This window comes from Leucoraja erinacea, chromosome 8 (genome assembly GCF_028641065.1).
Source record: "Leucoraja erinacea ecotype New England chromosome 8, Leri_hhj_1, whole genome shotgun sequence".
NCBI classification, from domain to species: domain Eukaryota; kingdom Metazoa; phylum Chordata; class Chondrichthyes; order Rajiformes; family Rajidae; genus Leucoraja; species Leucoraja erinaceus.
The window spans coordinates 71,587,986-71,611,928 of NC_073384.1; the positions used below are offsets into that span (position 1 = coordinate 71,587,986).

At 47.8% G+C, this 23,943-nt stretch overlaps 1 protein-coding gene across 1 annotated transcript in view; it reads right to left on the bottom strand.

The window, feature by feature from the left end:
• The window catches only part of LOC129699841 (synaptojanin-2-like), a 128,183-nt gene that overhangs the window by 50,938 nt on the left and 53,302 nt on the right, over positions 1–23,943 (bottom strand). Inside the window, exons 9-13 of the mRNA XM_055639968.1 lie at positions 18,982–19,063; positions 16,392–16,544; positions 11,070–11,226; positions 10,790–10,972; positions 1,345–1,429 (exon numbers count right to left, since the gene is read on the bottom strand). Of these exons, the coding sequence (XP_055495943.1) occupies positions 1,345–1,429; positions 10,790–10,972; positions 11,070–11,226; positions 16,392–16,544; positions 18,982–19,063 (660 nt within the window). The remainder of the gene's footprint in view (positions 1–1,344; positions 1,430–10,789; positions 10,973–11,069; positions 11,227–16,391; positions 16,545–18,981; positions 19,064–23,943) is intronic.

A 23,943-nucleotide genomic window follows, 5' to 3' on the forward strand; every position in this document is an offset into this window, starting at 1 on the left:
CACCAAATTCAAATGCAGTTTCCTACCATTTCAAGCAGGGTGCAAAATTCAAGCAGGGTGCAAGGTCACCAAATTCAAGTGCAGTTTCTTACCACTTCAAGCAGGGTGCAAGGCCACGGAATTCAAGTGCAGTTTCATACCACTTCAAGCAGGGTGCAAGTTCACCAGACTCAAGTGCAGTTTCATACTACTTGAAGCAAGGTCTAAGTCCACTAAACTCAAGTGCAGTTTCATACCACTTCAAGCAAGGTCCGTCCACCAAATTCAAATGCAGTCTCATACCATTTCAAGCAGGGTGAAACCACCATAAAACCACCATAAAACCACACAAAACACCACACTCACAGTTCAGTAGACATTCAGTGTGTTCAGTTGATTCACAGCTCAGACAGTCGTGACCTCTCCCTCCCCCATCTTGCAGAAACTGAGCCACACCCACACTTCCGGGTTTTATAATCCCTCCCCCCTCCACGTAGGGGCATGGCCTTCATGGCGTGATTGACGAGAGAGATTCTCAACAATTTTTAAACACTAATAACACTTTTATTTTTCAATGATGGGAAGAATCCTCTGCACCTCATGAACCGAAGGGGACTGAGTAAGATGGCCAACAATCACAGCCGTAAGTGGTAGCGTTTTATCTAAAATCAATATACAGTGTAAACAGGAAGTTGTCAAGTTTAGACTTTTAATCATGTGCTTTATTTTAAACCAACCACCACCAAGTCTGAAGAAGGGTTTCATTTGCTGTGCTTTATTTCAAACCAACCACATTTTCATTTTCAAACACATTAAGGGCACTCCAGGTCAGCAAAACCACACTCACAGTTTAGTAGACATGCGTTCAGTGTTATTCACAGGTCAGACTGAGAAACGTGACCCTCTCGCTCCCCCATCTTGCAGAGACTGACTGAGGCACTCAACACCTCTGGGTTTTATAGTCACTCAGGAAAGGGCATGGCCTTCAGCAGAGAGAATCTCAACATTTTTAAACAATAATAACTCTTTTATTTTCCATCAATGGGAAAAATCCTCTTGTCCTGTGCAGCGGAGGGGGACTCTGAGTAAATGGCCAAAAATCACAGCCGTAAGTGGCAGCGTTTTTTCTAAAATAAATATACAGAACAACAGGAAGTGGTCAAGATCAGACTTTTAGTAATAGAGATATTGTATATGTCTGTGAAACCTAATTCTAAAAGATTACAGTGGCAATAACAATCGGTATCAACACAAGCAATTATAGTAACCATTAAGCATATATCAAGGTAAGGAATAAATATGAGGTTAGAAACAATTTGAAACTTTGGCCGCTGTGACAAAAAATATCAGATCAGAAATGCTCACCTAGCACTCACAATGTTTCCAGCATTGAGCTCCACCATTTCCTGAAAGCCAACGGCAAAGATATCTGGTGGGTAGTTCACTTTGTCTATGTACGGAACACAAAGAAGAAAACAAAGACTTAAACAATCACGGGTTTTTAAGCAACTGCAGATGCTGGTTTACACTGGAGATAGACACAAAGAGCTGGAGTAACTCTGCAGGACGGGCAGCATCTCTGGAGAGAAGGAATGGGTGATGTTTCGGGTCGACATCCTTCTGCAGACAGTAGCTCAGTTACTCCAGCATTTTGCCTATCTGCTTTTTTAACTTCATAACCTCCTTTAAACTTTTATATTGTTGATATTTCTTATACTTCAGCTCTCTCTGTCAGTCTCAGAATGAATATCATAGATTTCTGGCAATGTACATCTATCTCTGGATAGATTCTGCCTGGCCCGCTGAGTTACGTAAAGAAAAACCGCAGACATCAATCTGACAGATGGTGGCACAAATTACTGAGTTTTCCTTTTTATTTTGTCAACCTATAACTGAACAAATCTTTAGCTATTTCAAGTTCAGGTCTTGCTTGAAAAAACTAGGGTTGAATTTATTGCCCTCAGAAGTGATTCTCAGCAATTCACACTGTGATTGTTGATTGAACCGCAAGTATTGTAACTTTTAGGTTTTCAGTTTAGTTCAGAGAATAGCACAGAAACAGGCCCTTCGGCCCACCGGGTCCGCGCCGACCAGCGATCCCCGCACATTAACACTATCCTACACCCAATAGGGACAATTTTTACATTTACCAATTAACCTACAAACCTGTAGATCTTTGGAGTGTGGGAGGAAACTGAAGATCTCAGAGAAAACCCACGCAGGTCACCGGGAGAACGTACAAACTCTGTACAGACAGTACCCGCAGTCAGGATTGAACCCAGGTCTCCAGCGCTGCATTCGCTATAAGGTAGCAACTCTACCGCTGCGCCACGGTGACCGCCAGCATTCAATACTGATCACCAGAGGCACCTGGAAGAGGGGGGGGCGAGGTTTCAGCAGAATACAGTGAGGTAAATTGGTGGAAGACAGAGAGAACACGTTCAAGATTTTCAGGCATGCCCCATCGACACTGGAGTCACACAGTGAAACGGTTGGTTGGAGGCACAGGAACCTCGTGCAGATGCGGGGAGGTCACTTCCAATGCAAGGACTAAGGTTCCTGGCACATGGACAACAGTGCTTGAAGTGGTTCAATGATCTTCCAAACGCATCCTCTCAATCTATCACAGGCCAAGAAACTTTGAGACACAAAGAGGATTACAGCCTTTGGAGAGTCATAAGGTCATAAGATCATAATTGATCGGAGCAGAATCAGGCCAATCGGCCCATCAAGTCAACACTGCCATTCAATCAATCATGGCTGATCTATTTCTCCCTCCTAACCCCATTCTCCTACCTCTTCCCCATAATCCCTAACACCCGTACTAATCAAGAATCTATCCACCTTCACCTTAAAAGTATCCATTGACAGCCTCCACAGCCTTCTGTGGCAAAGAATTCCACAGATTCACCACCCTCTGACTAAATAAAATGTCCTAAAGATAACGTCCTTTAATTCTGAGGCTATGACCTCCAGTCTTAGACTCTCTCAATAGTGGAAACATCCTCTCCACATCCACTCTATCCAAGCCTTTAATTATTCGGTAAATCTCAATGATCCCCCCTCATCCTTCTAAACTCCAGCGAGTACAGGCCCAGTGCCGTCAAACACTCATCATATGTTCACCCACTCATTCCTAGCATCATTCTTGTAAACCTCCTCTGGACCCTCTCCAGAGCCAGCACATCCTTCTTCAGATATGGTGCCCAAAACAGCTCACAATACTCCAAATGTGAGCTGACCAGCGCCTTTTCGAGCCTCAGCATTACATCCCGGTTTTTGCATTCTAGCCGTCTCGAAATAAATGCTAGCATTGCGTTTGCCAAGAATTGCTAGTGAGTGGGAAAGTACACGTGAGGTAGCGGATCAGTCATGATATCCTGCACGTAGACACAAAATGCTGGAGAAACTCAGAGGGTGAGGCAGCATCTATGGAGAGAAGGAATTGGTGACTTTTCGGGTGGAGACCCGAAACATCGCCCATTCCTTGTCTCCATTGATGCTGCCTCACCTGCTGAGTTTCTCCAGCATTTTGTGTCTACCTTCGATTTTACCAGCATCTGCAGTTTTTTCTGAAACAAATGATTTCATGCAGAGCAGGTTTGAAGGGTGTTTTCGCATATACCTGTTTCTATATCTTAGTACAGCTGCACCATTCAAAACCCCGTCAGCTGTTGTATTGGCAACACTCCCTTCTCACAGCTGCAGTTTTGTTTTAGTTAGCTCATAGAATTAATCTGTGCTTTATGTAGGCTTCAGAGCACAGAGGAAGATATTGAAATCCTACCACGACATGCCTGAGATTTGCACATGTAATTAAGAGCATTTAGAATGACAATCCTCACTTAATTCAAGTGAAGGGAACTACCAGATTGCCGTTGAAGTTCACCTGGTTTACTGATGTCCTGCACGGAAGGAAATCTGCCACCGTACCTGGTCTGGCCTATATGTGACAGGTCAATATGGTTAACATGACTAACTGGTTCAGCAAGTAATTAGCGATGGGCAATGATTGCTAGTCCAGCCAGTGAAGGATGAGCTGGTTAACATGCGATGAGCGTTTGATGGCACTGGACCGGTACTCGCTAGAGTTCAGAAGTATGAGGGGAAAGGCTTGGATAGAGTGGATGCGGAGACGATGTTTCCACTAGAGAGTCGAGGACCAGAGATCACAGCCTCAGAATTAAAGGACGTTCCTTTGGGAAGGAGATGTTGAGGAATTTCTTCAGAGGGGGGGGTGAATCTGTGGAATTCATCGCCACAGAAGGCTGTGGAGGCCAAGTCAATGGATAATTTCAAGGCAGAGATAGATAGATTCTTGATTAGTATGGGTATCAGGGATTATGGGGAGAAGGCAGAGGAATGGGACTGAGAGGTAGATCAGCTATGATTGACTGGTGTAGACGATGGGGCCGAATGGCTTAATTCTGCTCCTACCATTTATGAACATCACATTGATTTTAAAACAAAAGCCTTCCAAATTGTAAGATGACTCGCTACTTATTTTCGCAAAATAATTCACCTCATATACTCTTGTTCAGTACGGGTGTCAGAGGTTATGGGGAGAAGGCAGGAGAATGGGGTTAGGAGGTTAGATCAGCCATGATTGAATGGTGGAGTAGACTTGATGGGACGAATGGCCTAATTCCACTCCTATTCCTTATGACCTTATGATATACTCTGGGTTAAATTTTAACTGCCTCTTGCTCTATTTCACCAGCCTGGTCGTCTGCTGTGGATCTTTAACTGTATTTCCAAGTTTAATGTCATGTGCCAATGTTCAAATCATTCTGGAGTGTAGCCCCACATTCAAAAAAAAAAATCAGGAATATCTCTGACCTGCTGATGAAAAGTATTCCTATGGTCCACTCTTCTATTTCCATCAACATCCACAATATACAAGAACTACACCATTCTCATGTCTACCTGCCCTTAATCAGCAAGGATAAATGACAAAATCATCCTCAAGGATACATTCTCAGCCCCTTCTATGCTCCTTGTACACTTCTGACTGTGTAGCCAAACACCAATCTAACTCAATTTACAAATTCACAGATGACACTGCTGTAATGGGCCGGATATCAAATAATGACGAGACAAGGAGTACAAAGTGGAGACCGAGAACCCCATGACCTGGTGCCAACACACCAACCTCTCCCTCAAAGGTAGACACAAATGCTGGAGAAACATAGCAGACGAGGCAGCATCTATGGAGAGAAGGAATATTCCATCGCTCCATAGATGCTGCCTCGTCCGCTGAGTTTCTGCAGCATTTTTGTCTACCTTTGATTTTTCCAGCATCTGCAGGTCTTTCTTAAATCTCACCTTAAAGTCAGCAAGGCGAAGGAGATTGTGATCAACTTCAGGACGCGGTGGAGGACACACGCCATGTTGAAGGCACCAAAGAGGAGATGGTTGAAAGCCTCAAGTTCTTAAGAATAAATATCACCCACAAGCGGAGCACCAAGGCAAATTTCTTGTATGTGAATACTTGTCCAATAAACGTACTTATTTACTTAGACCCGCCACATCAAGCAATGGCCAAGAAAGCACACTGACGTCTCCACTTCCTAAGAAGGCTTGAGGTTTGGCATGTCCCCGACAACTCTCACCAACTTCTACAGATGTGCTGTAGAAAGCATTTTTAACTAATGCATGACAGCATGTTTTGGGAACAACTCCATCCAAGACCACATGAAATTGCAGAGAGTTGTGGACGCAGCCCAGACCATCATTCCATATACACTTCACGCTGCCTCGGCAAGACCACCAGCATACTCATGGTCCAGTCTCACCCCGGCCACTCCCTCTTCTCCCCTCTCCCATCAGGCAAGAGGTACAGAAGTTGGAAAATGCACACCTCAAGATTCATATATAGTTTCTGTCCAGCTGTTAATCTGCGACAAAGTCGAGGAGAACGCGCCGGAGGTCGCACACGGGCCGCGTGGGTGCCGGACGTGATGCAGTGAGAAACAAAGGGGGACGCGACATTGGGGGGGGGGGGGGGGGGAGCCGAGAACATGGACGGATCAATGGGGACTAAATGTAATACTTTGTCATTTTGTCACAGCCCTATATAGAAACATAGAAAACAGGTGCAGGAGGAGGCCATTCGGCCCTTCTAGCCAGCACCGCCATTCATTGTGATCATGGCTGATCGTCCCCTATCAATAACCCGTGCCTGCCTTCTCCCCATATCCCTTGATTCCACCAGCCCCTAGAGCTCTATCTAACTCTCTCTTAAATCCATCCAGTGATTTGGCCTCCACGGCCCTCTGTGGCAGGGAATTCCATAAATTCACAACTCTGTGGGTGAAAACGTTTTTTCTCACCTCTGTCTTAAATGGCCTCCCCTTTATTCTAAGACTGTGGCCCCTGGTTCTGGAATCGCCCAACATTGGGAACATTTTTCCTGCATCTAGCTTGTCCAGTCTTTTTATAATTGTATATGTTTTAAATGTGGCAACTCTTTGCATACCTTGTGTATGTAAAGCAAAGAAATTCCCTGTGACATGTCACATGTGATAATAAAGTTTCATTTATTCATTCATTCATCCACATTGACATCCAGGTCATATATATATATATATATATATATATATATATCACACAAACAGCAGAGGTCTTAGCACCAATCTCTGCGGAACTCCACTGGTCACATACCTCTGGACAGAATAACTTCCACTACAACCCAGTTCTATGAATAGGCCAGTTCTGAATCCTTATGAACAGGTCATCATGAATCCCGTACATCTTAATCTTCTGGCCTAGCTTACTAGGGGTGACCTTTTCAAAAGCCTTACTACAATCCATGTCTACGACATGGAGGTGACAATCTCATTTGTCACCTCCACAACAAAACTCAATTGTTAGTCACACACGATCTGCCACGTACAAAGCCATGCTGGCTGTCCGTAACTAGCTGGCTCTCTTCCAAATAGGAGTACATCTTCTTCCCCATTGCCATCAGACTATTAAACACAACTCAAACAAAATCTGAACTTTAATTAGCCTACTGCACTTTATATGCTAATTTATGTGTGTACATAGATATTCAATGGTATATGGACACACTGATCTGTTCTGTATTATTCATGTTCTGTATTATTGTGTTGTGCTGAAGCAAAGCAAGAATTTCATTGTCCTATCTGTGACACATGACAATAAACTCTCTTGAATCTTGAACGTCCTATGTCAAAGAATTCTCTCCAATAGTTTCCCTACCACTGACGTGAGGTTCACTGGCCTATAGTTCCCTGGACATCCCTACTCCCCTTGAACAATGGAGTAACATTGGCCACGTTGCAGTGCTCTGGGACCTGTGGCTAGGGAAGAAGCAAAGATCCTCGCCAAAGCCCCCACAATCTGTGTTTCGGCCCGAAACGTTGCCTATTTCCTTCGCTCCATAGATGCTGCTGCACCCGCTGAGTTTCTCCAGCTTTTCTGTGTAACCTTCGATTCTCCAGCATCTGCAGTTCCCTCTTAAACACCCCCACAATCTCCTCTCTTGCCCCCCAAACAACCTGGGATAGATCCATCAGGCCCTGGGGATTTATCCACCTTAATGCTCTTCAAGAACTTCAGCACCACCTCCTCCTCGATCATAAACTGCCCTAACATATTAGTATTTGATCAGCTGGCTTTTAAATGATGGCACATTATTTAAACACATGGTATCAGTAGATTTGCCCAATAATAACTGCTCCCAATCTACCCTCCTTAGCTCCTTCCTAATGAAATTTTAATCTGCATTGCCACAATTAAGTACCTTGCCCCAACATCCGGACCTGTCCCTGTTCAAACCAATCTTAAAACTTATGGAGCTGTGATCATCATCATCGGTGGTCACTTGAAACGAGTATGACTGTCCTCTCTATGGAGGACGCCTGTGCGTGCTTTTGTTTAACGTGGGGAGACTGGTGCACAGAGAGCCACCACACGGTCCGTGATGGATCTGGGTCAGGATCCAGTGGCATGGAGTTCAAGACGACCGGAGACCATTTTCTGCTGCAGCCTTCATCCGCCTTCCCAGCCATTGTGATGCTCCACTAAAGTCAGCCATCGTCCGCCTCCTGTTCCACCGTTGAGGCCTTGGTTGGATTGCTCTTTGTCAGAGTCCTCCATGGGTGGCCCTACCAGGAGCGTAGCTCCAGATGGCATCGTTCTCAAGATCTCTGGACCACACATGCTTCTCCACCACGACATGGTGACAATCACTATCACTATCACATCTCCCACTGAATTACCAGTCACCTGGTCAGGCTCATTTCCCAGTATAAGGTTCAATATGGTCCCTCCTCGAGTCTGACTATCCACATACTGTTCAAGGATAGCTCCTTGGATGCACCTAACAAACCCTGTCTAGTCCTCTTGCCCAGAGTAAGTCCCAGTCAACGTCACCCATGCCTACAACCCTGTGGTTCTTGTATCTTTCCATAATCTGTCTCCATATCTGATCCTCTATATCTCCAGCTGGCTATGGGGTACCTTATAATATAATCGCATTATAGAAACAAAGAACTGCAGATGCTGGTTAATACTCAAAAAGTCACAAAGTACTGGAAGAACTCAGTGGGCCAGGCAGCATCCCTAGACAACATGGATAAAGACTTTTCAGGTCGAGACCATTCTTCAGACTGATTGTCGGACACCACTGTCTCTTTAAGAACGCAGACTGTGAGTTACACTGCAGAGGTCAGCCATTGAAATTGACGTCATGGGATTTGGCAAGGCATTGAAATTGACAAGGCATTGAAATTGACAAGCCATTGAAATTGGCAAGGCAGTGAAATTGACAAGTCATTGAAATTGGCAAGGCATTGAAATTGACAAGCCATTGGCAAGGCATTTGGCAAGGCAGTGAAATTGGCAAGGCATTGAAATTGGCAAGGCATGGAAATTGACAAGCCAGTGAAATTGGCAACGCAGTGAAATTGGCAAGGCAGTGAAATTGACTAGTCATAGAAATGGACAACATTTGAGCAATGATGATGGACACAAAGTGCTGGAGTATAGCAGCAGGTCAGGCAGCATCTCTCGAGAGCAGGGTAGGTGATGCTTTGAGTCGAGACCCACCAATGGATTATCACGCACCAGATTGCCAAAAGGCTGAGATCCGCAGCAGCGCTGGGAGAAGCAGCGCCAACATTTGTCACCTCCCTTGACTTGACATGACTTGACTTGCCTCCCTAGTCTCTCTGTGGCTGGAACGCCAAAAGCTGCAGCCGGTGCCACCCGCAGTCCGCTCTGCCGCCACACTACTTCCAGACCGGACCTACCAACCTTCACCACCAGGCTGGGCTGCCGACGCCAGCTCGCACCGTCTCACCGGCCACTTCCAGGCCAGACCTACTGCCACCACCGCTGGGCCTCACATCTTCCTCTGACGCTTTCAGGCCGCCACTGCCACCGCTTACCCGCACTCCGCCCGCCCGTGGGCCGCGTCCGTGGACTCTGCCGATCCTCGCCTCTCCCCCGGCTTCCAGCAGGATGCAGTCAACTCACCTGGTTTCCAGGCCCAGTTCCAAATTGAGAGTCTGAAGAAGGACCCCGACCCGAAACATCAACTAGCCATGTTCTCCAGAGATGTTGCCTGACCCGCTGAGTTATTCATTGACTTCTCCAATTTCAGATGGTCCTTGCTTTCTCCTTCCTTCCCCTCCCCAGCTCTCCCACAGCCCACTGTCACCGCCTCTTCCTTTCTCCTTCCTGAAGAAGGGTCTCGACCCGAAACATCACCTATTCCTTCGCTCCATAGATGCTGCCTCACCCGCTGAGTCTCCCCAGCATTTTTGTCTACCTTCGATTTTTCCAGCATCTGCAGTTCTTTCTTAAATGCTGAGTTATTCCAGTACTTTGTACCTTTTTGCCTATTAACCAGCGTCAACAGTACTTTGTTTCTACAACTTATACAATTATACCCTATATCTCAGAATCCACTACACTGTTATAGTGGACAATCGGCAATAACGGTAGCCATTCCTCCTACCCATGGTCCGTTATAATGAGGGTTTACTAATCAGACTTCAACGTTAAATCTTGCATTGATGGTTCTGCCCTTTATCCTTTGTCTGTGCACTGTGGCCAGCTTAATTGTATTCATGCATAGTCTTTTTTGCTGAATGGAAAGCTGACCATCAAGAGCTTCTTGCTGTACCTCAGTACCCGTGAAGATTGCAATACCCGTGACAGTACACACCTGGAGTATTGTGTGCAGTTTTGGTCCCCTAATTTGTGGAAGGACATTCTTGCTATTGAGGGAGTGCAGCGTAGGTTTACAAGGTTAATTCCCGGGATGGGGGGATTGTCATATGCTGAGAGAATGGAGCAGCTGGGCTGTACACCCTGGAGTTTAGAAGGATGAGAGGGAATCTCATTGAAATATATAAGATTGTTAAGGGTTTGGACACGCTAGAGGCAGGAAACATGTTCCCGATGTTGGGAGAGTCCAGAACCAGGGGCCACAATTTAAGAATAAGGAGTAAGCCATTTAGAACGGAGATGAGGAAGCACTTTTTCTCACAGAGAATGGCGAGTCTGTGGAATTCTCTGCCGCAGATGGCGGTGGAGGCAGGTTCTCTGGATGCTTTCCAGAGAGAGCTAGATAGGGCTCTTAAAAATAGCAGAGTCAGGGGATATGGGGAGAAGGCAGGAACAGGGTACTGATTGGGGATGATCAGCCATGATCACATTGAATGGCGGTGCTGGCTCGAAGGGCTGAATGGCCTACTCCTGCACATATTGTCTACTGTCTATTCTCTTTAATAACAAACTAAACTAAAAACTTGAAAGGCAAAATTCAGCAGCTGACCTTGGAACTTTGTTTCTTGGATGCCATCGAGTAACCAGCTACTGAGATCCGCGATGCTGAGCATGTTGCTCCTGAACTGCTTGCCACCATTTACGTTCCAGGACCCCACGCTGATGCGCGCTCGTTGTAAGTTGGTGTATTCCATGTGGCGTTCACACATCGCTTGCAAAATGGCAGGAGGTGCTGGCGGGCAATGACACACACATCGTTATTGCTCATCACCCGCAACGCACCATCTTGGGCGTAAAGAGGTAGAGGATGCACGTGGTTGGTTACTTACTGACAAGCGCACTGCTCTCCATCAAAATCCGGGCCTTGTCTGCATAATCCTCACTGTTGAAGTCCCCCATGAGAAGCAAATCGATCGCTTCCTGCTTAGCTGCATCAAATAAATTAGCCTGGATTGTCCTGGACACAGAACGTGCCCCATCCTTTACCTTGACAAACACAGAGAGCTTATCAATAAACACATGGGGCATTGACACTTACATTAACAGACATGTGGAGTATCACTTTGAAGGCAAGTCTTCAATTCTCACTATTGACGTGGATTTATTTAACGTCAGTTCTTCCAATAATCTTGCAGAACAAGGAAGCTGGTTTGCATACTAATCTGTGTGACAGCCTCCTTGCTGCAAGAACCCACCTGGTTCACAATTGCCCTTCAGAGTTTAAGTTATACAGCACAGATGCAGTATTGACCCACTGCATCAATGATGAGCAGTGTGTAGGAAGGAACTGCAGATGCTGGTTTACACCAAAGATAGGACACAAAATGCTGGAGTAACTCGGCAGGACAGGCAGCATCTCTGGAGAGAAGGATTGGGTGGCGTTTCGGGTCGAGACCCTTCTTCAAACTGAGAGTCAGGGGAGAGGGAGACACAGAGATATGGACGGGTAAGGTGTGAAAACCAGACATCAAAGGGGATGGAGATCAAGGAAAATGTAGAATAAATCATTGTTAGCTAGGAGAAGGGGACAACGAAGCATTCAAAGATAAAATGTAATCAGTGTGTTAGTCAGACTGGTCGGAGAACTAGGAAGGGGGAGGGATGGAGAGTGAGGGAAAGCAAGGGTTACTTGAAGTTAGAAGTCAACTAGAATAAATGGGACCCGTTAGCTCCCATTCACACGGGAGGCCTGGTCCCCCAACGCAACCCATTCCCCAACGCAATATTCCACCACTCACCCATAGCCCCTAACTGCACAGGCGCGGCTCATTTCCCCTCATCCCCCAGCACTCTCTCCCCCTCCTCTTCATGTGTGGGAGGGGAGAGGGAAGGGGGGGGGGGCAAGGGGGGGGTGGGGCATTGGGGGGGGGGTGTGTGGGCAGGGGGTGAGGGGGAGGGGGGAGAGGGTGGTGTGGGGGGGGGGGGGGGAGGTGTGGAGGAGGGGGAGGTGTGTGGCAGTGGGGGTGTGGGGTGGGAGGTGTGTAAGTGGGCGGGAGGAATGTGGGGGAGGAGGAGGGATGTGGGAGGGGGGTTGATGGGGGGGAAGGGTTGTGGGGGCGGGTGGGGAGGGAGGGGGGTGTGTGGGCGGGGGGGGTTGTGTGTGGGCAGGGGGGATGTGGGCGGATGGGTTGTGGGGGGGGGGGGGGGAGAGCTCAGAGAAAAGATGGGGGAAGAGCCATGGGGAGAGGGGGGTATCATGGGGGAGGGGGGCAGGAGCCAGCGAGAGGGACCAGAGGGGAAGGGGCTGGAGCTGCGGGACGTTGAGATGGCAGAGCGAATGGGACTCACAGCGGGCGCTGGACGCTCTCCTCCGTCGGGATCAGACTCTCCGCTTTCCATTTGGCAAGATCGGCGACATCTCCGACTCCGGGCCGGGCCACTTCAGGGCCCCTCCGAAAATTGTGTCTGGTTGGAGACCTCCACCGGCCTCTCTCAACTCCAGTAAAGACGCGATGGCGCAGGAAGGGGCGGACCGTCCCGGGGAGTGACAGGAGAGGAGACCAATCCGCGCGGCGCTGACTGGCAGGAGAGGAGATCGATCTGCGCATGCGCAATTTTTACGATTTTACAATATACTACCGATCGGGACGAAAATCGGTGCACTCGCAGCACAGGAGAATGGTGAGTGAGCTGACGAAAAATCTTAGCGCTATCGCGTGCCGTTTTTGCGCAAATAAAAACTGTTCAAACCGGAAGAGCACAAGATCAGAGTTTTAGTTATGTATAGAATAGAAGATAGAAGATAGATATTCATACTTCTGGGGTGTAAGCTGCACAAGCGAAATATGAGGTGCCATTCCTCCAAGGTGCAATTCATGTCTGACTGTACTAATCACACTGCCTACATTACTACATATTCGTTTGATCCAAGTATCTGTCCAGATGCCTTTTAAATGTTGTACAGGTACACAACCTTTTATCCAAAAGCCTTGGGACCAGACACTTCTCGGATTTCGGATTTTTTCGGATTTCGGAATGGAAGATTTTTAGCGTAGATTAGGTAGGTAGCGCAGGCGGCTTGAAAAGTCTGGAGCGGCTGCCTCCTCCCCGGAGACCGGGGAATCATTGTAAATCATTGCTTAAATGTTAGTCAGTTAGTTTGGAGGGATTTTATGTGGTGGGGGGGGGGTGAAGGGGGAAACTTTAATTCTTAGTCCCCTACCTGGTCGGAGAGGCGGGGAGCGGGCAATGCCTTACCAGGTCGCCGTGCAGTAAGCTCCGGAGCGCTGTGGCCGCCGACTCCCAACATCGCGGAGCTGGGGCTGCGGGCGTCCGGCCGCGGGCGGCGCCGGTTGGAGCTCCGACCCCGGCAACTCTACCCCTGGCTGCGCGGCGCTCCAAATCCAGCGCCGCCCGCGGCCGGACGCCCGCAGCCCCAGCTCCGCGATGTTGGGAGTCGGCGGCCACAGCGCTGGGATACCAGCGGGGAGCGGGCAATGCCTTACCGGGTCGCCGTGCGGTAAGCTCCGGAGCGCTGTGGCCGCCGACTCCCAACATCGCGGAGCTGGGGCTGCGGGCGTCCGGCCGCGGGCTGCGCTGGATTTGGAGCGCCGCGCAGCCAGGGGTAGAGTTTCCGGGGTCGGAGCTACAACCAGCGTCGCCCGCCTGCAGCCCCAGCTCCGCGATGTTGAGAGTCAGCGGCCACAGCGCTCCGGAGCTTACTGCATGGCGACCCGGTAAGGCATTGCCCGCTCCCCGCCTCTCCGACCAGGTAGGGGACTAAGAATTAAAGTTTCCCCCTTCACCACCCCCCCCCCCCTTCACATAAAAGATCTCCCAACTAACTGACTACAATCTAACCAATGATTTACAGATGTTTAAGTGTCTCCCCGGTCTCCAGGGAGGAGGCAGCCGCTACAGTAGTACAGACCTGGGTTGACCGTGGGTCGTTTCGGGTCACGTTTGGCGCCAAACACGAGTTTTGGTGCGCAGACGACATCCTGGAAAAATGTCCGGTTTTCGGAGCTTTTCGGTTTCCGGAACTCGGGATAAAAGGTTGTGCACCTGTAATTGCTCCTGCCTCCACCACCTCCCCTGAAAGCTCATTCCACACACCAACAACCCTGTGTGGAAAAATATCACCCCAGATCCCCTTTATACCCTTCCCGCTCACCTTAAAATATTGCGGTTTAGACACTAGTAGCATGGACCTTGGCCATCGACCTTATCTATGGTTCCCAAATATATATACCCGGCAGTGTCCTTCACTCCAGGGAAAACCAGCAATCCAATCTTTCAGTATGACTCACCCAAGCAATTGTGGCTTTTCTTTCTAGTCCAACTTGTCAGAGAGGCAAGCAATGTTTTGTACAACTGATATAACAAAATTGACTACCTTTCTCTGGTCCAATTGCGATGACATACTTACTTGAGCTTCTTTGAGGTGACAACAAACGAGATTGATGAGGGTAGGGCAGTGGATGTTGTCTACGTGGATTTTAGTAAGAAGCAATCCCTGTATATCCCTGTGTGAAAGAAGGGTTTCTACCCGAAACGTTGCCTATTTCCTTCGCTCCATAGATGCTGCCTCACCCGCTGAGTTTCTCCAGCATTTTTGTCTATCCTGTATATCCATTTGCCTTTCTAAAAGCTTCTTAAACCCCCACTTTTGTATCTACATCCACTTCCAACCGGGGAAGTGCTTCCAGGTACCCTCTGTGTAATAAAACGTGACCCGTACATCTCCTTTAACCTGTTCAGTGTCACCCCCGAGTATACTCGGGTCAGAATACACAAGTGAAAAAAAATCTTGGCAGTGAACAAGTTAAACTTTGCCCCTCTCACATTAAAGCTATGTCCCTCATGGGCCTGTCCTCACTTAGGTGATGTTTCAGCAGACTGCTGGTGACTGTCAAATTTGTCGGCAGTCGCCTGAAAAACCGGGAACTGGAACGGCGACTGTCAGAGTGGAACACGAACACACACACACACACGCACACACACACACGCACGTACATCGCTTCATTCACCAGCTCGTGTGAATTTCTTTAGACAGCACCCTGTCTAAAAAATTCACACGGTGCAAAGCCAAGGTGATACAGACACACACCGCGATGAACAGGAAGGTTTGCAAAAAGACTACTAAACCACAATGTACGGTAAGTCCTTTAAAAGAGGGGGGGGAGAAGGAGTGGAGACAACTTTTAAGAAGCCAGAGATACACGGCTGTGAAGCTCAGCGGACATTAACATTACCAGTCAGTTATCCTTGGTTCTGAAAACTACTGCTTGGTAGAAGGACAGCATGGTAGAAGCTTTTTTTTTCACTATCCTATCTACTTGTGACTCCACATTCAGGGATGATCATAATGGGTTCCAAATTAAGTGAAGTGACCATCCCTATTTTGTTCACTAAGATTAGGTGACTGTCATTCATTTCACAGGGAGCTGCCTTTAGATTTAAAGCCATTCTGTACCTTTGTTTTAGTTTAGTTTAGAGATACAGCACAGAAACAGGCCCTTCGGCCCACTGAGTCCGCACCGACCAGCGATCCCTGTACATTAACACTATCCGACACACACTAGGATACACATCCCTCTTGGAATTGCATATTTTTCCAGATAGAAGCAAAGAAATGTTAATTATTTACTCCACACAAAGAAAAGCCAATTCCTCCCCCTCTCCATCCCCAAAATCAAACCTTCAACATAGACTCCCTGAATAATGGACTGTGAGAAACTTTGCTTTCTCTTCCTAGACCAGGATTTAGTTTAGAGATACAGTGCGGAAACAGGTCCTTTGGCCCACCGAGTCTGCGCCGACCAGAGATCCCCGCGCATTAATACTACCCAACACAGAATAGGAACAATTAACACTTTTACCAAGCCAATTAACCGACAAACCTGTACAACTTTGGAGTGTGGGAGGAAACCGAAGATATCGAAGAAAGTCTATGCAAGATTGTACAGACAGCACCCGTAGTCAGGATAGAACTGGGATGTCTGGCACTGTAGGGCAGCAACTCTACCGCTGTGCCAGCGTACCACCCTGCAGTGTCTTATGAAATCAACATTTTATTGATGGCCAAACTGGATAGAGCAGTGACCCTACTCCATAGAGTTTTGTTCTGACCATGACAGTCTGGTCTGCCCATTATTCACTGAGTCTATTCATTCCCGTGTTTTCCCCTAAATGCACCCGGTATATATTACCTTTGTTTTTCCTTCTCGTGATCGACTGCCAGTGAACATCTTACTGAAATTGTGGCCAGTCACTGACCACATTGTCCTGTAGAATTCCACAAAGCGTTCCACCACCGACTTCTTGCCGGCCATTCCCAAACTCTCCAGTTGGTGGTACAAAACCTAGGAATGGCAAGAACGTAATATCGTAGTCAAGAGCCAAGAGTGTTTTATTGTCATGTGTCCCAGATAGAACAATGACATTCTTACTTGCAGCAGCACAACAGAATATGTAAACATAGCACACTGTAAACAATATAATGAACAAGAGAAAAAAAACTTCAGCATGTGTATATATCCTGAAATCCTGAGAGCGATGCCGCCTGGAGTTATGCTCCCGGTAGGGCCACCCATAGCGATAAGGTCGAGGGGGGAGGTCTCTGACAAAGAGCAATCCAACCAAGACCTCAACGGTGGAACAGGCGGAGGACGATGGCTGACTTTAGTGGAGTGTCACAACGGCTGGGAAGGCGGATGAAGGCTGCAGCAGAAAAGGGTCTCTGGGCGTCTTGGACTCCATGCCACTGGATCTTGACCCAGATCTGTCAAGGACCGTGGGGTGGCTGCCTGTGCACCAGTCTCCCCACGTTAAACAAAGTCACGCAAGGGCATCCTCCCAAGAGGAGAAGACAGTCATTTTTTGAAATAACTGGAATTTTTTGAAGATGTAACTAGGAAAATGGACAAGGGAGAGCCAGTGGATGTAGTGTGCCTGGACTTTCAGAAAGCATTTGATAAGGTCCCACATAGGAGATTAGTGGGCAAAATTAGGGCACATGGTATTGGGGGTAGAGGGCTGACATGGATATAGAAGTGGTTGGCAGACAGGAAACAAAGAGTAGGGATTAACGGGTCCCTTTCAGAATGGCAGGCAGTGACTAGTGGGGCACCGCAAGGCTCGGTGCTGGGACCGCAGCTATTTACAATATACATCAATGATTTGGATGAAGGGATTCAAAGTAACATTAGCAAATTTGCAGAAGACACAAAGCTGGGTGGCAGTGTGAACTGTGAGGTGGATGCTATGAGAATGCAGGGTTACTTGGACAGGTTGGGGGAGTGGGCAGTTGCATGGCAGATGAAGTTTAATGCGGATAAATGTGACATTATCCACTTTGGTAGCAAAAACAGGGAGGCAGATTACTATCTAAATGGCGTCAAGTTGGGAAAAAGGGAAGTACAATGGGATCTGGGGGTCCTTGTACATCAGTCTATGAAAGTAAGCATGTTGGTACAGCAGGCAGTGAAGAAAGCGAATGGCATGTTGGCCTTTATAACAAAAGGAATCGTATATAGGAGCAAAGAGGTCCTTCTGTAGTTGTACAGAGCCTTAGTGAGACCACACCTGGAGTATTGTGTGCAGTTTTGGTCCCCTAATTTGAGGAAGGACATTCTTGCTATTGAGGGAGTGCAGCGTAGGTTTACAAGGTTAATTCCCGGGATGGCGGGACTGTCATATGCTGAGAGAATGGAGCAGCTGGGCTTGTACACTCTGGATTTTAGAAGGATGAGAGGATATCTCATTTAAACATATAAGATTGTTAAGGGTTTTGACATGCTAGAGGCAGGAAATATGTTCCCGGTGTTGCAGGCTTCCAGAACCAGGGTTGGCCAGGTGGGCTAAGGAATGGTTGATGGAATTGAATGCAGAGAAATGTGAGGTGTTGCATTGTGGAAAGTATAACATGGGTAGGATCTACACAGTGAATGGTAGGCCTCTGGGAAGTGTTATAGAGCAGAGGGATCCAGGAGTGCAGGTGCATGGTTCCTTGAAGGTGGAGTCACAGGTAGATAAGATGGTCAAAAAGACATTAGGCACATTGGCCTTCATCAGTCAGAGTATTGAGTATAGAAGTTGGGAGGTCATGCTGCAGTTGTATAAGACGTTGGTGAGGCCGCATTTAGAATATTGTGTTCAGTTCTGGGCACCATGTTATAGGAAAGATATTGTCAAGCTGGAAAGGGTACAGAGAAGATTTGCAATGATGTTGCCAGGAATAGAGAGTCTGAGCTAGAGGGAGAGGTTAAGTAGACTGGGATTCTATTCCATGGAGCGCTGGAGGATGAAGGGTGATCTTATTGAGGTGTACAAAATCACGAGAGGAATAGATTGGGCAGATGTACAGTCTCTTGCCCAGAGTAGGTGAATAGAGAACCAGAGGACATAGGTTTAAGGTGAAGAGGAAAAGATTTAATGGGAATCTAAGGGGTAACTTTTTCACACAGAGGGTGGTGCTAGAGGAGATAGTTGAGGCAGGGACTATCCCAACATTTAAGAAACAGTTAGACAGGTCATGTGATAGTAGAATTAGGCCATTCGGCCCATCAAGTCTACTCTGCCATTCAATCATAGCTGACCTATCTCTCCCTCCTAACTCCATTCTTCCGCCTTCCCCCATAACCTCTGACACCTGTACATGGATGGGACAGGTTTTGGAGGGGTATGGATCAAACGCAGACAGGTGGGACTAGCGTAGCTGGGACAGGCAAGTTGGGCCGAAGGGCTTGTTTCCATGGTGTATCACTCTATGACTATGATTCTAATAACTAAACCAATTACCTCCAAAGCCACATAGGACTGGACGCTGTTTGTTCGATCCAGGCAGTTAAGGCAATTTGTTCTGAAGACTCCAGTCTGTAAACTTTGAAACATAGTAGACATGAGAATCCCGTGTTTTACATCCCACACCCTAGAAGGGTAAAGTTTAGTCTTGACATTGCCAACTTCAATAACCCACTAAAACCAGAGATGGAATCAGCGGTAAGGACCACTCGTAGAAAGATGTTCAGTACTCACCTCGAGCATTTGTTTGCAGGCTCCAAATACAATCTGCTTCTTGCCTGGATATCCATGGGTGTACTCAACTATCACAAAAATCCAAACCCAAAATGACCCCAACCATCACTCGGCCATTTCTACCACCACAATGATGTCGTTATCAAACTCCAACCCTGTTTACTTGCCGCTGAAACTCTCATTCATGCCTTTTATACTCAAAGGATTAGGAAGGGCTATTCAGTTTCAGTTTACTGTCACGTGTATCGAAGCTTTGTTGCTTGGTATCCAGTCAATGGAAAGACAATACATGATTACAATCTAGTCATTTATAATGTATGGGTAAATGATAAGGGAATAATGTTTAGTGCAAGGTAAGGCCAGCAAAGCCTGATCAAGGATAGTCAGAGTGTTTAAGGAGGAACTGCAGATGCTGGAAAATCGAAGGTAGACAAAAATGCTGAAGAAACTCAGCAGCATCTATGGAGCGAAGGAAATAAGCAACGTTTCGGGTCGAGACCCTTCTTCAGACGGGTAGTCAGAGGGTCCCAAATGAGGTAGATAGTAGTTCAGCACCGCTCTCTGGTTGTGATAGGATGGTTCAGTTGCCTGATAACAGCTGGGAAGAAAATGTCCCTAAATCTGGAAGTGTGCATTTTCACACTTCTATACCTTTTGCCTGATGGGAGAGGGGAGCGAGTGGCCAGGGAGCGACACGTCCGTGATTACGCTGCTGGCCTTGCCGAGGCAGCGTGAGGTATATCTGGAGTCAATGGAAGGGAGGTTGGTTTGTGTGATAGTCTGGGCTGTGTCCGCAATTCGCTGCAATTCCTTGCGGTCTTGGATGGAGCTGTTCCCAAACCAAGCTGTGATGTATCCTGATAAAATGCTTTCTATGTTGCATCTGTAGATGTTGGTGAGAGATGTAGGGGGCATGTCAAACTTCCTAAGCCTTCTCAGGAAGTAGAGGCGTTGGTGTGCTTTGTTGGTCGTTGCTTCAATATGGGTGGTCCAGGTGAGGTTATTGGTGATATTGATTCTTAGGAGTTTGAAGTTTTCAACCATCTCTGGCACTGTCGAATTTAGTATTGCAATGCAATCCTGGCTGGCTTCCCTTCACTTCTATACTTCATAGACCCGAGTACATCTAAAACACTACTGCCCATGACAAAAGTGCACTAATATTGCTTACGTCTTTATGGACATTAATTTTTAATGCAACAATACTGTAATTCTCATAACAGCTTTCAAATGGGCTATATTTCTCTTCCATGCATGCAATGCTCCAAGCTCCCTGAGTAATACCAACTTCCAATATTCCACTGTGTAGGAAGGAACTGCAGACGCTGATATAAACCGAAGACAGACACAAAATGCTGGAGTAACTCAGCGGGACCAGCAGCATCTCTGGAGAGAAACAATGGATGATGTTTCGGGTCGAGACTCTTATTCAGTCTGAAAGAAGGGTCTTGACCCGAAACGTCACCCATTGCTTCTCTCCAGAGATGCTACTGGTCCCGCTGAGTTACTCCAGCATTTTGTGTCTATCTTCAATTTTCTTGGCCCCGCTCTGGGAGTAGAAGTGGGGGGGGATCCGGATCCACAACGGCTGTGAGCCCCAGGCCGAGTTCGGCGATCATTTGCCTGCTTCTGCTGCTGTTGGAGGTGAGACGTTGCGTCGCTCCAGGGTCTTGGGCCTGTCCCACTTTGGCCGTCATTTACGCGACAGGCCGTTGGCGCGCGAAGATTTCGTTCGCTACAAAATCCTGGAGCGCCACGCACAACTCCATACCCCTCCGCGCTTCTCAGTGGGACCGGCCCCGCGCGGCTATACAATGCCCGTGCGCCTCAACGCGATGACGAGGTTGCGAAATTTGCGTGCCAAGGACACGTAAGTGGGACAGGGCCTTAAGGCAGCAACTCTGCAGCTGGGCCACCATGACGCCCCCCGGCAGTCTTTCTTTACCGCTTTAAAAAAAAAATCATCCTCAGCATCTACACATTTGTTAATCACTTAGAAATGAATAATGCTTCCTAACGACCAATTTGTAAGCTGGACACTCGCACACTGCCTGGGAAGTGGAAATGTAACAGTTTTTAGGTTTGCTGCCTGGAGCAGTATGTTTTGCTCTCAGTTATTTACTTTACCCAAAACTGCAGGAAGAAACGTATTTGTAATCATTTCTTATATGAAACAATTTAATGACGCTAATGGCCCTGTCCCACTTACGTGTCCTTGGCACGCAAATTACGCGATCTCGTCGTCGCGTTGAGATGCACAGGCATCGTGTGGCCGCGCGGGGCCGGTCCCACTGAGAAGTGCGGAGGGGTATGGAGTTGTGCGCGACATCGCGCGGGGCTCCGAAATTTTGTAGCAAACAAAATCTTTGCATGCCACCGGCCTGTCACGTAACTGACGGCCAAAGTGGGACAAGCCCAAGAGCCTGGCACGACGCAACGTCTCACCTCCAACAGCAGTAGAAGCAGGCAAACGATCGCCGAACTCAGCCTGGGGCTCACGGCCGTTGCGGTCCGGATCCGCCCCCACTTCTACTCCCAGAGCGGGGCCAAGAAAATTGAGGATAGACACAAAATGCTGGAGTAACTCAGCGGGACGGGCAGCATCTCTGGAGATAAGGAATGGATGACGTTTCGGGTCAAGACCCTTCTTTCAGACTGAAGAAGGGTCTCGACCCGAAACATCTCCCATTGCTTCTCTCCAGAGAGGCTGCCGGTCCCGCTGAGTTACTCCGGCATTTTGTGTCCATCTTCAAATGACGTCACGTGCTCCAGACGGCTGTGTGGGCGCATGAAGTCGTGCGCGACCTTCGCGGGACCGTCGGCCTCAACACGACCACGAAGTCGCGTAATTAGCATGCCAATGTCACGTAAGTGGGACAGGGGCTTAACAGTACACAACACCTTGTGTAGTCGCTCCTGCATTGCCCTTGATTTAAATTTCTCTGACTGGAGGTGCTGTGCTTGTTTGAGGAAACGGATGAGACCCATTGTGGCTGCTTTGAGTCAGTGAACTGGTCAATATCAAGGACTCTGCAGCTAACCCAGAGGGATATGCCACTGCTGTCACAGACTACACCAGCAAGTGTGCAGAGGGCTGTGCACCAAAGACAACGATACGTGCCTTCACCAACTGGTTGAACCACAATGTCCAGTCCCAGGTCAAGTCCAAATCTGCAGCGCCCAATTCAAACGATGCTGAGCAGTACAGAAATATATCTGTGTCCCTCGGCTATGAAGGACGTCAAGAGGGGAAACCAATCTATGCTGGAGTCTCATGGTGGTCACGGTGGCGCAGCGGTAGAGTTGCTGCTTTACAGCGAATGAGGCACCGGAGACCCGGGTTCGATCCCGACTACGGGTGCTATGTGTACGGAGTTTGTACGTTCTCCCCGTGACCTGCGTGGGTTTTCTCTGAGATCTTTGGTTTCCTCCTACATTCCAAAGACGTACAGGTTTGTAGATTAATTGGCTTGTAAATTGGTTAATGTAAAAATTGCCCCTAGTGTGTGTAGGGTAGTGTTAGTGTGCGGGGATCGCTGGTCGGTGCAGACCCGGTGGGCCGAAGGGCCTGTTTTCGCGCTGTATCTCTAAACTAAACTAAAAAAACATCACAGACATCTGTAGACTATGGCAGGGTTGCACAAAACCATGGCGGGTAGTATCAATGGCAACAATGGGCCCCTCCCCGAAGAGCTCAACGCACTCTGTGCCCACTTTGAACAGAAGGTCAGTGGAGGAACATCATCTGCCCTGCCAATGTGGGGCGTGTTTGCACCAACAATTATCTTTCCCAAGAGTGACTTCCTGGAAATAACTGGCCTGGATGGAGTCCCTAGCCATAACCTCAGGACCCATGGCTATCAAACTGAAGAACTCCTCCCTCCTCTATTGTACGTTGGACTCCACTGCCTGTGTGGCAGGTGAAAGTATCGTATCATAGCGTTATCATATGCACATCAGCCAGCAGAGGTATTCACAGCCTTCCTTTATCTCTCACTGCCCCTTTCGGAGGTCCACACATGCTTCATGAAATCTGTTTGCCGGCAGCAACTGAGATGGGGCTACTGCTCAATGACTACTGCCCAGCACCTCTGACGTTCCCCATCATGAAGGGCTTCAATAGACTGACGATGATGCACATTATTCCAGCCTCTCAGCCAGCCTTGATCTACTGCAGTTTGTTTACTACCACAGCAGGTCCACAGCAGACACCATCGCCCTGGCCCTGATACGAGGTGCTGGCCCTCCAGTTTGAGTGTGGCCTCACCCTTGCAATGGATGGCGACAAGGACCGAAAGATTGGTATTGGAATGGGAAAGGTCATTAAAATGGTTAGCAACTGGCAGACCCAGAGCCCGCAGCAAAAAGAGTACAAGTGGTAGATGAAATGGTGGTGATGTCACATAGGGTGCGCTGCATGTAATAGACCAGGTTTAACGAGGTCAACATTAGGGAGCGCTGCATGTAATAGACCAGGTTTAACGAGGTCAACATTTGGGCAAGACACACTGAAACTTCATTGTAGGAATCAGTCGCAAGGAACGACATGGACACAGGAATAGTCTGCAGGGCATTATTACGGCATAAAGTAACTCTGCAACAAATTGCAGGTTTAGAGATGCCTACATTCCAGGAAAAATCTTTAACTGCGAACAATTATCTTTTAGCTGTAAGTTATTGCGCTTCAACAAGAAGTTTCGTTTTTTCTTTTTTAGTTTAGTTTAG